This window comes from Bombus huntii, chromosome 2 (genome assembly GCF_024542735.1).
Source record: "Bombus huntii isolate Logan2020A chromosome 2, iyBomHunt1.1, whole genome shotgun sequence".
NCBI classification, from domain to species: domain Eukaryota; kingdom Metazoa; phylum Arthropoda; class Insecta; order Hymenoptera; family Apidae; genus Bombus; species Bombus huntii.
The window spans coordinates 20,046,486-20,060,817 of NC_066239.1; the positions used below are offsets into that span (position 1 = coordinate 20,046,486).

At 33.1% G+C, this 14,332-nt stretch overlaps 1 protein-coding gene across 7 annotated transcripts in view; it reads right to left on the reverse strand.

Annotated features, from left to right (window-relative positions):
- LOC126876482 (potassium channel subfamily T member 2) overlaps positions 1-14,332 on the reverse strand; it is a 202,654-nt gene that overhangs the window by 172,538 nt on the left and 15,784 nt on the right. For 4 of the 7 annotated variants that reach the window (XM_050639359.1, XM_050639353.1, XM_050639343.1 and 1 more), the window contains exon 1: positions 10,523-13,783. The exons of 1 other annotated variant lie outside the window; for it this stretch is intronic. In XM_050639359.1, coding sequence (XP_050495316.1) covers positions 10,523-10,779 — 257 coding nt within the window. In that variant the 5' untranslated portion in view covers positions 10,780-13,783. Of the gene's footprint in view, positions 1-10,522; positions 13,784-14,332 lie in introns of those variants that run through there. 2 more of the 7 variants (XM_050639369.1, XM_050639360.1) reach the window with 1 other exon arrangement.

Genomic DNA, 14,332 nt, shown 5'->3' on the forward strand with positions numbered 1-14,332 from the left:
GCATTCATCGAAGAGCAATCGACTAAATATAAACATCTATTACGGCTGAATCACAGTTTATCAAGTGCTATAGAGCTAACGATATTATGGCAACAAAATGCGGAAGGTATAGCTGACGTTGTGTAAATTCTTTGGGATATTTACATCATGAAACTTCTATGTAAAGATTTGTCATTTAGGTAGAACTTGTACTCAAAGACGTGTATGTATTTGAGTACTTTGCCTAACGTCAAAGCTTTCGACTGCATCTAACGCCGAATAGTGTCACAGCCATATTTTACATGAAAGCTTCTCAGAATATACACTCACATTTTATATGAAATCTTTCCAGAATATACACAGATTTATTCACTGTGGAAAATTATCGCGAATATGAAATTTTTGAAATTTCATTAAAATTATAGTAAAACAATTTGACAATTCTAACTGTATTAGTAAAATTTTGAACCAATCTGAAAATCTATTATATGTATATGATGACAAAATGGAATAAGAGAGAGCCTGTTGCGTAACTGGATTCGTTTATCGATTCCCAAACGGTACATGTGCAGGACATTACTATCACTGTTTGACACCAACAGTCACTCAACCTTGACAGGAACTATGAACTCGTTTGTTCAATCTAGAACTTCGTTCAACCGCGAAAGCTGGTTTAGCGTATAATTCGGTACTTACCCGTAACTAATTTACTCATTTAGGAAACCAAAATTGGTAACAAGTAGATATTGCGAAACTACTAACAAAATTATCAAAGATACGTATATGTCGTAAATTCTGTTTGAAATGCGTTAATTACGAAATATTTACTAATTAGAATATACTCGATGCGAATAACTTTCTAAATAACAAGATTTATCAGCATTTTTACACGTGTATTAAATCAATCGTAGGAAGAAATATTTTCTTAATTTTAAGGTTGCTGGTTGGTTAAATTAAATGTTTAAATAAGTACAGAAAATAAGTAGATTGCAAATTCGTATATATCTATGAAAAATCTATGAGAGATCTCTGCATAGGTTTGCTTTCTTTGGTATTTTTAAAAACTTGAGTCTGCATAACTATCCTCTGTATGAAAATAATTCACAGTAAAAATAATGTTAATAGGACCTTCGCACGTTAAGTAGGTTCGAATTGCAATAAAGATATTTCTTTAAAGATATGTGTTTGAAAAGCTACGCTTTGGAACTGTGATTTTAAAACAGAGAAAACCGATTTCCATACATTCCATATCATTACATTGAGAATCAAATGGCGTTAAACAGAGATTGCGGTTATAAACATAAAAGTATTGTAATGAAACTGTTATTTTGCGTTTCGGTAATTTAAATCCAAATAATGGGGTATACGAGGATACAATCTTACTGCGTACGCGTAATAAAGACCATGGTAATAAAAACTTATGAACTATGAACTGTATCAAATGGTATAACTTACACCTAGCAACTCGCTTTTTCACAAGATTTGTTTGCCTTTCTAATGCGATTCACGAAACCAAAATCCTCATTGAGTTTAATAAAATATTAAAGTTCAAAGAAAGGAAAGATATAAAAGCTTTTCATATTCACTTCATATGTACATAGATTAAAAATTTAACATATTAATCTATTATGGATTATGGAATAGATGCATCAGACTCTTTTCCACACGACTACCAATTTTTATAATGTTACAATTAAGGTTTATGGATATTCTCATTTAACCGCTTCCCTCTATGCAGATTATATTTTTATGTGAAATTATTCATTCTACACTTTTTGATAATCTATCGTTATATAGACTAAAATTTAATTACTTACTTAATATAGGAATCACGACCTTTGAATTATCACTTACCTGAAACAAACAATTAAATACTACATAAATATCAATGAATAATACTTAAATGTATGGTTGCTTCATTACTTCAAATCATTATATCGTTTTATTATTTCTTTTATTCGTTTTGTTATTACATTATCTCATTGTATCAAACAATGTAATTAACATCATTTCATAATATTGATGTTAGCTATATATCTAACATATATAAGTATATCATGTATATATCAATCTATACATATGTAAATATACATATACATGTTGTTATAAACTTTAATATAATGTGACATATTATCTCTGACACTTCTTAAAAAATTATGAAACTGTGCTTCAGTCCTTTCTCAAATATTTTATACAATGTTTATTGTTGACACTACTCTATCATTAAAACATTTCTCTCGATGTATTAAACAAAATTTCATTTCTAATTTTAGTAAAAAAAGAAAAGAATACAATATAAAGACAAACTAGAACGAAGTGAAGAAGGATAATATTTTTGCATTTCATTGAATGTCTAATATAAAAAAAATTGAAGCTAGAAAGCTTTAGAAAACAAAAACCATTATCGTCAGTTTTCAGCCAACTGTAATGCATCACACAATGATAACTAGGTTGAATCCGAGAGAAAGAAAGAAATATCGGCTTTAGGCATAACGTAGCACGCAGCAAATCGCTAACATTCCAGGTCAACTATTCCATAAAAAAGCTGCATCGATTTTTTCAAATGTTAGAATACGCACAACCCGAGAACTACAATATTTGAATAATAAATTGGACTCTACAAACGACAAACAAAAGTCTGAAACAATGCATAATAAATAAGATAATACATTGGAATTTAATTTTTGGATAATCGAATAATTTTGACACACGATAGATTATTTATTTATAATTAGATCTATTATATAGCGAATTAGGCAAGAAATACTTCTCAAGTTGACTAATAACTTTTATGAAACAACACTCGATACATTAGTAAGCAATATATTAGCAATTATTGTATAAATAATTTCTAAACAAAATAGGAAGACTCTGGCATCACGTCTCACCAATGCACGATTCATTCTACTGTAGTCATGAGTAACCAACTCGCGCTCAATTCGCTCAAAATTATATGTACAATTATGTGTACTTACGAATCCTATCAATTTTGCAAAAAGTTTTTGCAGATTTATTGATCTTTATCGCTATCGTTAAATAATTTAGTATACCTATACACAAACAAATTATAAGAACTTATATCAACACCATGGTAAAAAAATGTAAATATTGATTATAATAGTAGAATAGTAGAATTTTTAGTAGAATCGTAAAATTTTGGTTATACCAGAACTAATCGTGACAAACGCTGTTCGCATAATTGAATGTTTAAATAATCATACGAGAAAATTTGTTAACCTTATATAAGAAAATTATTTGTTTTCCATTTACATTATAACTATTAATGTCAAATAGGAACAAAAGATGTTATTCTGACAATTTTTAATTCGTTCCTCCAATGAAGCATTTATTCAACAATTTTATGCGGATGAAAACCATAACACAACACAATACAACGCAAAAACACGAATAAGGTATAAAAATTCTAATATGAAAGCTAACAAAAGAGAATGAAAAGGAAGAAAAGTAAAACGTAATGAAAAATTTAGTAGCACAATGACCTGTTTCGCTAGTTCAGGTTTATAACACGTGTTTCATCGCAACACGCAACAATTATCCTCAAATTTTCAGACACCGAACTATTGAAATGAATGTTTTAATAATCGTCGGTTCTGATTATCCCGGTTCTACTCTGAAATAATTCTTACGAAAATCACGAATTCATCAGAACGACTTTATACACCACTTTTTCCACTTTGTCGTTTCAACTGTAGAAGAGGCAATGTCAACATGGCTGTTATAGATGCACGAGAGGCAGCGAAATAACGTCCAGAATAATGGCTGCAGTCGTTAATCGTAATGGCACCGCATTGAAGTCTACTGAATGAGGCATAAAAAGGAATACAAAATCCGTAGGCGGACTCGAGATCGAGGATTAACATGAAAGAACCACCGGAATAGAATGTGGTCCTCGTTCTCCAGTCTGTAATAGTGAGGATCAGCCCTTTAGCCTTTTTCCGACCTTGTCCTTACCCGAAGTAAAAGGGATCGCGCAAGAATAACGGACTCAATCTCGCATAACATTGCATAACAAACTCACAGCTGCCAATATATTCAAGCTTCGAAAAAATTAAAGTATTTTATGCGACAGTTAAAACGTCAATTAACTTTTATCGAATACTAGTGCCGTAGTTTCCGAATCGGAGTTTTATCACATTTTATACGTGACTTGTATATGACTTTTACGATAAAATTACAGTAGCATGTCGAGAGTGACATACGACCGATAAAGGCTGAGAATTTAAGGTTTTACTTCCGACGACAAAACAGTGGTCACACAACGCTTGATAAATATTAAAAAATTTAATACTATTTATAATACTATCTCTATTATAATACATAGACTGTAAATGTTTATGCAAATTCATGTATTTATAAATATATCTCAAAAAATGAAATCTAGATAATCTTTCAAGCTTCGCAAAGATATAATAATGATAGTCGTTACAACGCTAATAAAATTTCAAAATGTTCAAAAATTTATAATACTATTTCTATTATAATACCTAGACTGTAAATGTTTATGCAAATTCATGTATTTATAAATATATCTCAAAAAATGAAATCTAGATAATCTTTCAAGCTTCGCAAAGATATAATAATGATAGTCGTTACAACGCTAATAAAATTTCAAAATGTTCCATATAACACAAAAATTATAATTTCTACAAATGTTCGGATACCTTCGTGAGCTATACTAATCTCGAGGGATCTAGAAGTTTGGACCAACTGTTCTTGCGAATCCTCATGATCCGAATCCGATATTCGTTGACATATGTTTAATGTCTCTGGTCTCGAGATATCATTGCGAGATTATTCTTGTTGATTTATAGGTCTTTCGTATGGAACGAGCTTCATACTCGTAATTGATACAACATCGATTTCTCCACCCATATGTACCTGCATGGACAGAAGTTTGATTCTGTATTTTGATACGATCCCTACCATGGATTTACATTCCTCTAGTGATCTGTAATGATAATCAACAGTAGGTATATATATGATGCAACGCGTATCCTACAACTCTCAGCGTTTCAGAGATACGTTCCGTGTATTACAGTTACTATGAAATTTTCGTTACCATAAAATGGACTAAATTTCTGTTTGTTTCGTTAAACTTTTCAGAAAAATCTCTAACATTTCTCCTATGCTATTGTCTTTTATCTTAATATCTCATATAGTCGGAGTTAGTTATTATATCTCTAAACGTTACGACAATCACTTTTATAAATTTGAATAAGAATTTGCAATTTACTTATAATATACTATAAAGTATTAAATAGAAAAATTGGTTACGATGTATCGAGTGAGTGTCGTAATGGTGCATTTTTCAAAAACATTTTACGTATAATTTGCTACGTTCGTTTATATTTTAGCGATTTCCATTAGAATGGTAATTTAAAATGTGTAGTTATTATGCACATTGGCAGAAACACATTGGAGAATGCAGCGACAAATTGGGACATTCACGATTTTCTATTTGTCTCGACTGGCAAATTCAACTCTCCTGTTGAATTCTCTCACTATACAGACAATCCAGGTGAAATAGGCTAGCGTCAAAGTAAACATGACCTTTGCACATGAATACCCTCACATTTTCGAAGAAAACGATGTGACACAAATATTCATACTGAGCAGTCGTATTCACTCGAATTAATTTTAACGACACCTTTCATTTAACGAATATAATATACACTTGAACTTCATGTCATGTATGAACATAAAACACGCAGGAAATAGGAAGAAATTTAAATATAAAAGTGAAAACGAAGAGTATTGAAATTCGATCCTCGATATTCTAATAAAATTAGAAATGTTATAATGTCTGATATGCTTTCTTTCAAAGCCTTTCGTAAATTATGTAAATAACACTACATTCTTCTATCTTTTATTGAAATATAAATGCTACACAGATACATTCAAAATTACGTTGTACTGTTCCTTGTTGATAAATATAAATGATTCTGTGACAAAGTGCACTTTTAGTTGCTCTATTTATGTCGTATACACAAAATTCGACAAGTGTATGTGGATTTCTATAGCTGACTATATTTCGAATAATTATTTCATACAATTACATACAGTTACGAATATACTACTTTAATTTACTACTTTGTATTTTACCAATAAACGTTTAATCCCGCCAACTAAAACTCCCACAAAATTACTAAAGCGCGGTTAATCATGGGTCATAAGGTACGTTAACAAGGACGGATTTATGGTAATAACCAACGTGGAAAACTAAGATGTCCTGTTTCACATTTTCTCCATAAAGCAATTTGTAAACTAAAGCCCCTCTAATGTACGACGTAAATGTAATATGGAAATCTTGTACGATATAGAAACAATGATTTTTAATAGATACCACATAACGTACTACATAACAGCGGATATTCAACTAAAATAATGGCAGATAATCATATTGTGTTTCAATATATTTTCATAGATATTCTTCGTCCATGTTTTGTTACAGCTTCCATAAAGAAAAATCACGTTCAAGCATATTTATAGGAGCATTTATTTATAATTATAACGTTCCCTCGACTCGCCTATGAAGTATAATTATCCATAAATCGTTCATTGACGATGCATGAACGTAAAGATTAGCGAAGGAATTTTCGATGTCACAGGAACTTCGTAAAAAGGTGTATCACTTTGTCAGGGACCGTACTCGACTTTATAGCAGTTTGGCTGGTATAAAAGAAAAGGAACAAAGTGGGAACCGGGCCATTCGGAAAGAAGTGCCATTAATATTTCATTCTGAAAAAATATGACAAAGTGCACTTTCGAAATGCACACGCTTTGCGTGAAACAGTGGTACTAGAACTTAAAAGTTCTAAAAGCGTCTCACGTTGCAGACATACAAAAATACGGGAAGGATAAGAGAGTTGATCCTTTCGTTTCAGGCGGATCTTCGCCAAAGCCTTTTAAGAGGTAAAGTAAAATTCAGGCCTGGGCTAAGGAAAATTAGTTTTCAGACGAAATTGAAGCTGTAGCTGCTGAATATATATTTTAAACATTTCTATATAAAATCATTTCAAGAATGAATATTTGTCAAATTTTCTATTCCGTGTTTCTAGATTAACTTCAATTTGTAATATAATGGTGTGTTTTCTTAAGGTTCGTACAATAATATAATAGGATTTAATAAACAGTAGCTTTAAGTTAAAATATCTATATAAAATATGAAAATCAAAAAATGTTTATATCATCTAAACTAAATTTATGAATTTAAATATTTGATATCCCATAACTAGTCGTGTCGATATTACTATTTCAAAAAGAATAACAATTTACAGACTATAGAGATATGATCCATAAATGGAAAAAGAAACACTATAGATATCAAAAGGAGCGCAAAGTCTGTTTAAATTTTTTATATAATTTCTGTTGAAAGAAATATTATTCTTCGTTATATACGTATGAGATTATATTGGAATTTTCCTATTATCGAATGGTTTCGCACTTTAACATTAATACATACTCCAAACTTTCCACGTACAAAATTTTTCCTTTTCTTATTCTACGTATGGTAAATTCCAACGTTAGCTGGTAGCTTTAAAGTACACACAAACACACACCTCACATAGCGCTTTCAAGCGTTCAAGAACTTTCACAACATTCCTTGAAAGTAAATTTATGTATCTTCACGCGCGATGCTAGTTTAACGAATATAACGTTAAAAAGGGAAATAAGAGAAAAGCGTGTTGTGCAAAGCTCTTGAATAGCGTTACGTTAAAAATAAAGGTGATGCAAATTTAAATTATTTCATCCTTGTATTGACGAAAATCCTGGAAAATACATGCTCTTGCTCAAATATTTGGAGCATGTCTTAATTTCAAAAGAAATTACTTTCTTCTATGAAAGATATTTTATTCGTAATTTTATTCGTAACATCTTTTCGTTGCATTACGCTTATGTATTAATTATACAACGCGATTCAGTAATATCAGGAAAGATACTGTCATATGAAACAATTTTATTCTATATTTGTCTCATCGATCGTACCATTATTACCACGGAACATCCTGTATTTAAAAATGAAAGCCATAATGTTCTTATTTCTCAGAGAAACATACGTTCAAACGGCGAAAGGTGATCCAAACTTTTGAACGAGAGTCTACGTTCAGAAAATAATGACGACAACGATATAAATTCATAGTATCAAGAAATGCCTATATGGCAATAAATCCCAAGCTACTTTCTTTACGCAATAAATTTCCCTTAGAAATTCTGATATTAAGTCCGTGTGACACTACATGAAATGTGTGTCGACCTTTTTCCAGCTTAATGGAAGCTTCGAAATCTCTAATTGACATTTCTCGATATTACCGAACCAGGGTCGCTATTGGTTTTCGATGCGTTGACAGTAAAACACTTTTGGTTAGTCCCTGGAACGACCACTGATAATTAAAGACCGAAGCTTAGCAAACGTATACAAGGAGTTGTTTTAGGGTTAGGTATCGGCTAGTTTATTTAATGGAATATACTTTTTTTTTCGTTCGCACGATATAGGCTATCTTGTATATACGAATTTATATGATAGAAGAGCTAATAAATAGAAGGGAGAATAATGTTTATGTGTACCTGGCAATAAATAAGTTGCCAGTTTTGGTTTAGTTTAACAAAATGTCAGCGAAAGATATAACACACGTCAACATAAAAGAATAAAAAATAATAGACATATTTCAATGTCATTGAGTGTATATGTTTCATCTGTAACCACTCAGAAACATACAGAAAATGAAAAGCAAATGTCGCAGTTTGCGTAGATACAGCAACATGTAAGTTAAATTCAGCAAAATTGGATGAAACGCGTATTGCAACACTAAGCTGTTGAAGCGGGACATTTTAGTCCTACGTAGTCCCATGTAAATTCTTCTTCCTTCTCACTTTTTTATATATTAGTTTCTATATTACAATTTCGACGATTCATCCATGTTATTGCACTACGTTATAGTTCCCATTTGCATAATATTGTTAAATAAATGTTATATTGCCAAAAGTTGTTAGAATGTTTATTATATTTTTTATTCATATGCATGTTTTGCTACTTTTATAATGAGAAATGAATAATTCAGATGGTGATGTATGCATATAATATAATATAATATAATAATAATAATAATAATAATAATAATAATAATAATAATGCATGTTATAAAATTCAAGCATTTTGTATATCACCAAAAAAAGTTCAAACAAAGTGGTGATTTGTTTCTACAAAGTGTTACAACAAACATTGTACTTTAAATATTTTATATATTTTTACATGCTGTGTATAATGTATTAAATTTCCCATAAATGTATAAAAATCACAGTTAATTTGGATAATCAAAATCCTACTGTATTTCATATTTTATATAGTATGTACATGTATATAGTATGTATTATATACCATATATAATATATACCATATGTATAAATACCCATCTTATTTAGTTTTCTTTTCTTGCTTCATCATGCCCTCGACATGTTGATATATTGTCGTTGATCATAACGATACTAATACTTATATCTTATACGCAATTTATCTAGATAAGTGGGTGAAGTAAATAACTTATTTTTGCTAGAGAGCAGTAATTTACACAGGACGATCGCAATATTGCTTACGTATTTTTGTTTTATATTTTTCTTATTTCTACTATATCGATATTGATTTCGATATTAATAAACGACTTTAATACTAGTACAGTCTATCAGGGCCACAAGGTATATTATTTTATAATAGAACAATCAATTACTAAATCTGTATTTTAAAAAGAAACTGGCGTGACAATAGAGATATAAAAAGATATAGGTATAAAAATATAGGAGATATACAAAACACATATTGGTAGGTGAAGAATTCGTTAGCTTCTTTTTCGCTTTTGAAACAGTTTTAAAAGTGCAAAATAATATAAAAATATCAGATATCGATATTTAAATTTTTCTCTGCGTGGCATACGATACTTTTAACAGTTTTAGCTATGCATTCAAGCGTTTACTCCGAGCGTGAATTTGCAAAGCCAGAAAGCTGTACATTTTGAGCAGGTTGTTCCATTTCATTTTCACAGAGGAATTTTAAATGCGCAAGCTTTCTTTTATAATAATTCACGGAATACGTAAAAGGAATAAGCCAAGGAGAAAAGTTGTGCATTAATGCTTACGACGTGCCTAACTTCCTACTTCCTGCGAAGATTGTAGGAAGGACGTTACTCAGAAGATATAAAAGTAGAACCTATTGGACATAATGTCACATAACTTACTAAGTATGTGAGAAATCTGAGAAAGTACTATCTTTTTAAAGGTTTATCCTGGCTAAAGGCTGGAAATTTATATAATTTATCTCAGTTAGAAAAATGTGTTATATAATTTCTTATACTCGTTTAAACCTACATTCGTTTGTTATATGGTTGCGCTAATAAGAAATTCCATGTGTGATTTTGTGTGTTTCATGTGCGATACGCGTCTAGACTATAAGCTCGTTGACCAAAAAAGTTTTACATCGTCTCACTAAACTTCTCAAATGGTTCGCTTCATGCTTCAAATATCAACGACCTACCTCTCATCGAGTTTGAACGACGATCTCGACAGATCACCCCATGCACTCATGCTTCTGCTGCGTCTCCTGCAGGAGGATTGAGGGGCGAGTAACCTTGAGCTGCTCCGTCTCCTGGTGGAGGCCAAATTCTCTGCCTGGAAGTAGACCCTCGGCGGATGCGTCTTCTGCTGTGCATTTGGCGGTGTGGAAGTAGGTGTGACGGCCGCCGAAGTATGGAGTTCCGGCAGTGCCTCGTAGTCCCATGCTCTAGCGCCCATCTCGAGTAAAGGAACCGACGAGGCAGCGTTTTGGCCTCGAAGAGGATCCCGAGGCTTACGCTGATGAAACAGGGCGAACAGTTGACGGAACGCCGACTCGTTCGCCCGATGTTCCTTCTTTCCTGGTGGAAGCTTCACTTTGTTGCGCGTGATCGTACAACTAGCGTACGAATCGATCTATGATGTCCCTCCGATAACATCATCCTCAAATTGCCACTCTCACATTGCGGACTACGTCATGGGAATATGATGCGTCCAAACGTCGTATTTCAATAAGTCGCGAATTACTTTCAAACAGTCAAACCGATCGCCCAACTTGAAATCGTTTTCCATCATGATTAGCAGATTAATAAAATCACGATATAGAATCGAATATTGTAATTATTTGATTCTTTATTTTTGATCCTTTTTTGCTTTCTGCTTTCCTCTGTTCCTTACGATAATTTATATTATGAATATTGATTTTGATTTTTTAATCCTCTTCTCCTTTTGCTTCTTTCTGTTCCTTAAAACGATTTATATTAGGAATTCTTTATGTTATGAATTTAATCACTTCGAAAGCAATTTGTACTCGCTTCGAGGTATCAATATAATTTCTAATCGATACGCTTGATGTATCAAACTCGATGATTGCCACCTTCGGTGGCGAAGCGTTACATCCTTAGGAACATATTATTCTTCCTTTGCAGGTCGTTGACAAAAGTTGGAATTATCTCTCGAAAACGTTCTCTCGTGCAAACGATCAAATAAATTGTTCTCCGACTGTAAAAGTTTGTCCGAATGCTTTCGAATTGGAGGAATTCGTTAATTGAATTTCTCTTAACTTCGCTGGAACGTGTAAACTATGTAACCTCTATATAATGTATGTTTACAATTAATTAATTAAGAGTTAAATATTGGCAATTAAGCGTGGGAAATTAATAACTATCCACTTTGAAATTTGCTTTATTAAACGTTTCGTAGAACGTTTGGATGAAACGTGAAATTACGCTTGGATTGAAAAATGCAAATTTTCGTTTAGAATCGATCGACAGAATCGTATTTTAGAAATTTCTCAGGGCTGGTGACCCCAGTTAACAAGTGCAGTGTTCTTACAATATACTCTATGCCTTACAATCAAAACCATTACAACATTTCGATATATTTCTGTATATTCTCGACATAAATGCAATATCAATGTAAGGAAAATTGTTTAAAAATAGGTGCGAAATAACGTTTCGCATATATTGCATAACTATGCAACAGCTATTAACCAATCTAGCGTAACTATCAAATGTGAGCAACTTCAACAACAATCTCAAAAGTATCCTCTAAGTAATTCTATCATCTATGTTTAACAATAATCTTCAAAAATTTAACGAGTGTAGCAAGTCTGCTGAAAAAGGTTTCGTTCAACAGTTATCACCTTTTTAATTGATGTCAAATAACAGTCAATCTCGTGGTTATTGCCATTGTATCGATAAACATTATAATGCTGCATTAACAGTCGATGCACTGAAGCTACGCGATACATTCGATAAATACGTTCTCATTATTCCCAATGATGCTAATTTCAGAGAATTCAAATGATCATTGTTATTTGTACAACGCATTGTCAGAACTCTTTTTGATCCATGTGCAAATGTGAATGCTTCCGCCAATGCTTGTTCGTTGTATCGACCAAAAGGAAACGTATCATAAACATATAATTAAACAAATTGCTTTAACGTTCTCAGAGGCGATTTAACTGATCGCTGTGGTTTTAACGACCAGCTTTCCATTCAACAAAAATAGGTAGCAGCTTCTTGTCACGGCAGACTTCTGATTGATCTAAACGAAGTCACGTGATGGTCAGTATCTAAGGTCATGATCATTGCAATATTATTTCATCATATTGTTCTTGATTGAAACATTCGATTGTATGGTGGGAACTATTATAAGCGTTTGATTAGAAATGTTGCGACAAGTTGCAAAGCGATCAGCTTTATATTGCCCACTAATCTCCTAGAAAGAGCATCGTTATGGCTTGCCGAGTACTGTGCGTGTTTCGAAATTATTTTTGATGTTACCTTCAGATTTCGTCCATAATGTAAATCTCTGAATGTACGTTAGCACAAACGTCATATGCTTCACGGATAAATAACGACCGTACACTTGAAAACAACACACGATATAGATTTTCCTTCTTTCGTAAACAACGAATAGTTATCAATTCGATGAATATTCACTGGAATGTTACTGTCTACTTCGTCTTCATCAATCTCCGTATTCCTCGTTTCATGAACGAACCGCGCATTGTTGGATTTGATCGATACGAGATTATAAGTATAAGAAAAAATTCTATGGAACGTTTTCAAGGTAACCACTGATGAATATTAAATCGACGTTCATCGTCGTCGAACGTTAATAATTTTCACAGCCTCGATTGCCATTGGCGAAGAAACGGAGAATCAGCTGATCAGGGCTCATGAGGAAATTTCACGGAACATTTAACCGCTGACAAATATCACCCGGTATTTTCAATATCGCGGTAATGTGGCGCATTTTCCTCCAGCGAAATCCAGAGACAAGTGTCTAAGATCGAGATACCGTGGTTAAACCAGTGAGACATATCGACATGTTACATACTGCATCGGCCTTGACATAACACGAAAGTTACGACATCCCCATAGATTGTCTGAATTACATCCACACACACGACAAAAATATTTTTCCCTCTTACAAAGATCGAACAGTTTCTCAAGGAGATACGTAAAATAACGAAGTTGTACTTGATACCACGTTCAATGGTATGAAAGACTCGTGTTGATGCGATTCATGAGAATCGAAACGTATGAGAATTTTGGTGAATGGAAATGGCGGATCGCAAACCGCCTGGACAAGACACATCAGTCCCGATAACATATCACTGTGGATTGTGTCAGGTTGTCCTCCAGCTCACTGGTTTTTCACTGTCGAGGAGCCAGCTCGCAGCTCACCACCCCGTACTGCGGTACATCGTAGCGGTTTTCTCTCGTGCTCAACCACCCCTTACTCTCTCCTCTCCGATCCCCAACATTCGCCCCACTCTTTTCCTGCCTCCTTCTTCAACGTCATGATCCTTCTCCCTTTCTCTCCTTCATTCCGCTTCTCTCTCACTTTGTCCACTCAACTTACTCGCTTTCTCCTGTTCGATGGCTTCCTCTCCATCTCGCTTCCGACAAAACGGCACACATGCACGTGGCGCCGCCGTTGTCAAGGCGACTGCGCTGCACGAGATGCTTCTACTGTACGTACGTTTTTGTGTCATCATCATTTACTTACGCGAGATCCTTCTTATCAACTTTGACGTCGCATCGATGTTTGTGATAAATAATCCTGCTTAGGTTGAATGAATCGTGCCTGAGCATATCTTGGGGCTAAAGTGTCACTTATATCGATGTTATTATGGTATACTAGATCGTAATACGAGCTTCAGAACGAGTTCATATTTCGAACTTATGTTACATTAAGAATTCTTCGAAACTCATAAAAGTGCTATATGATTTACATACGATTATTTTATAATATCTTCATAAATAACACGTGTCTCTCG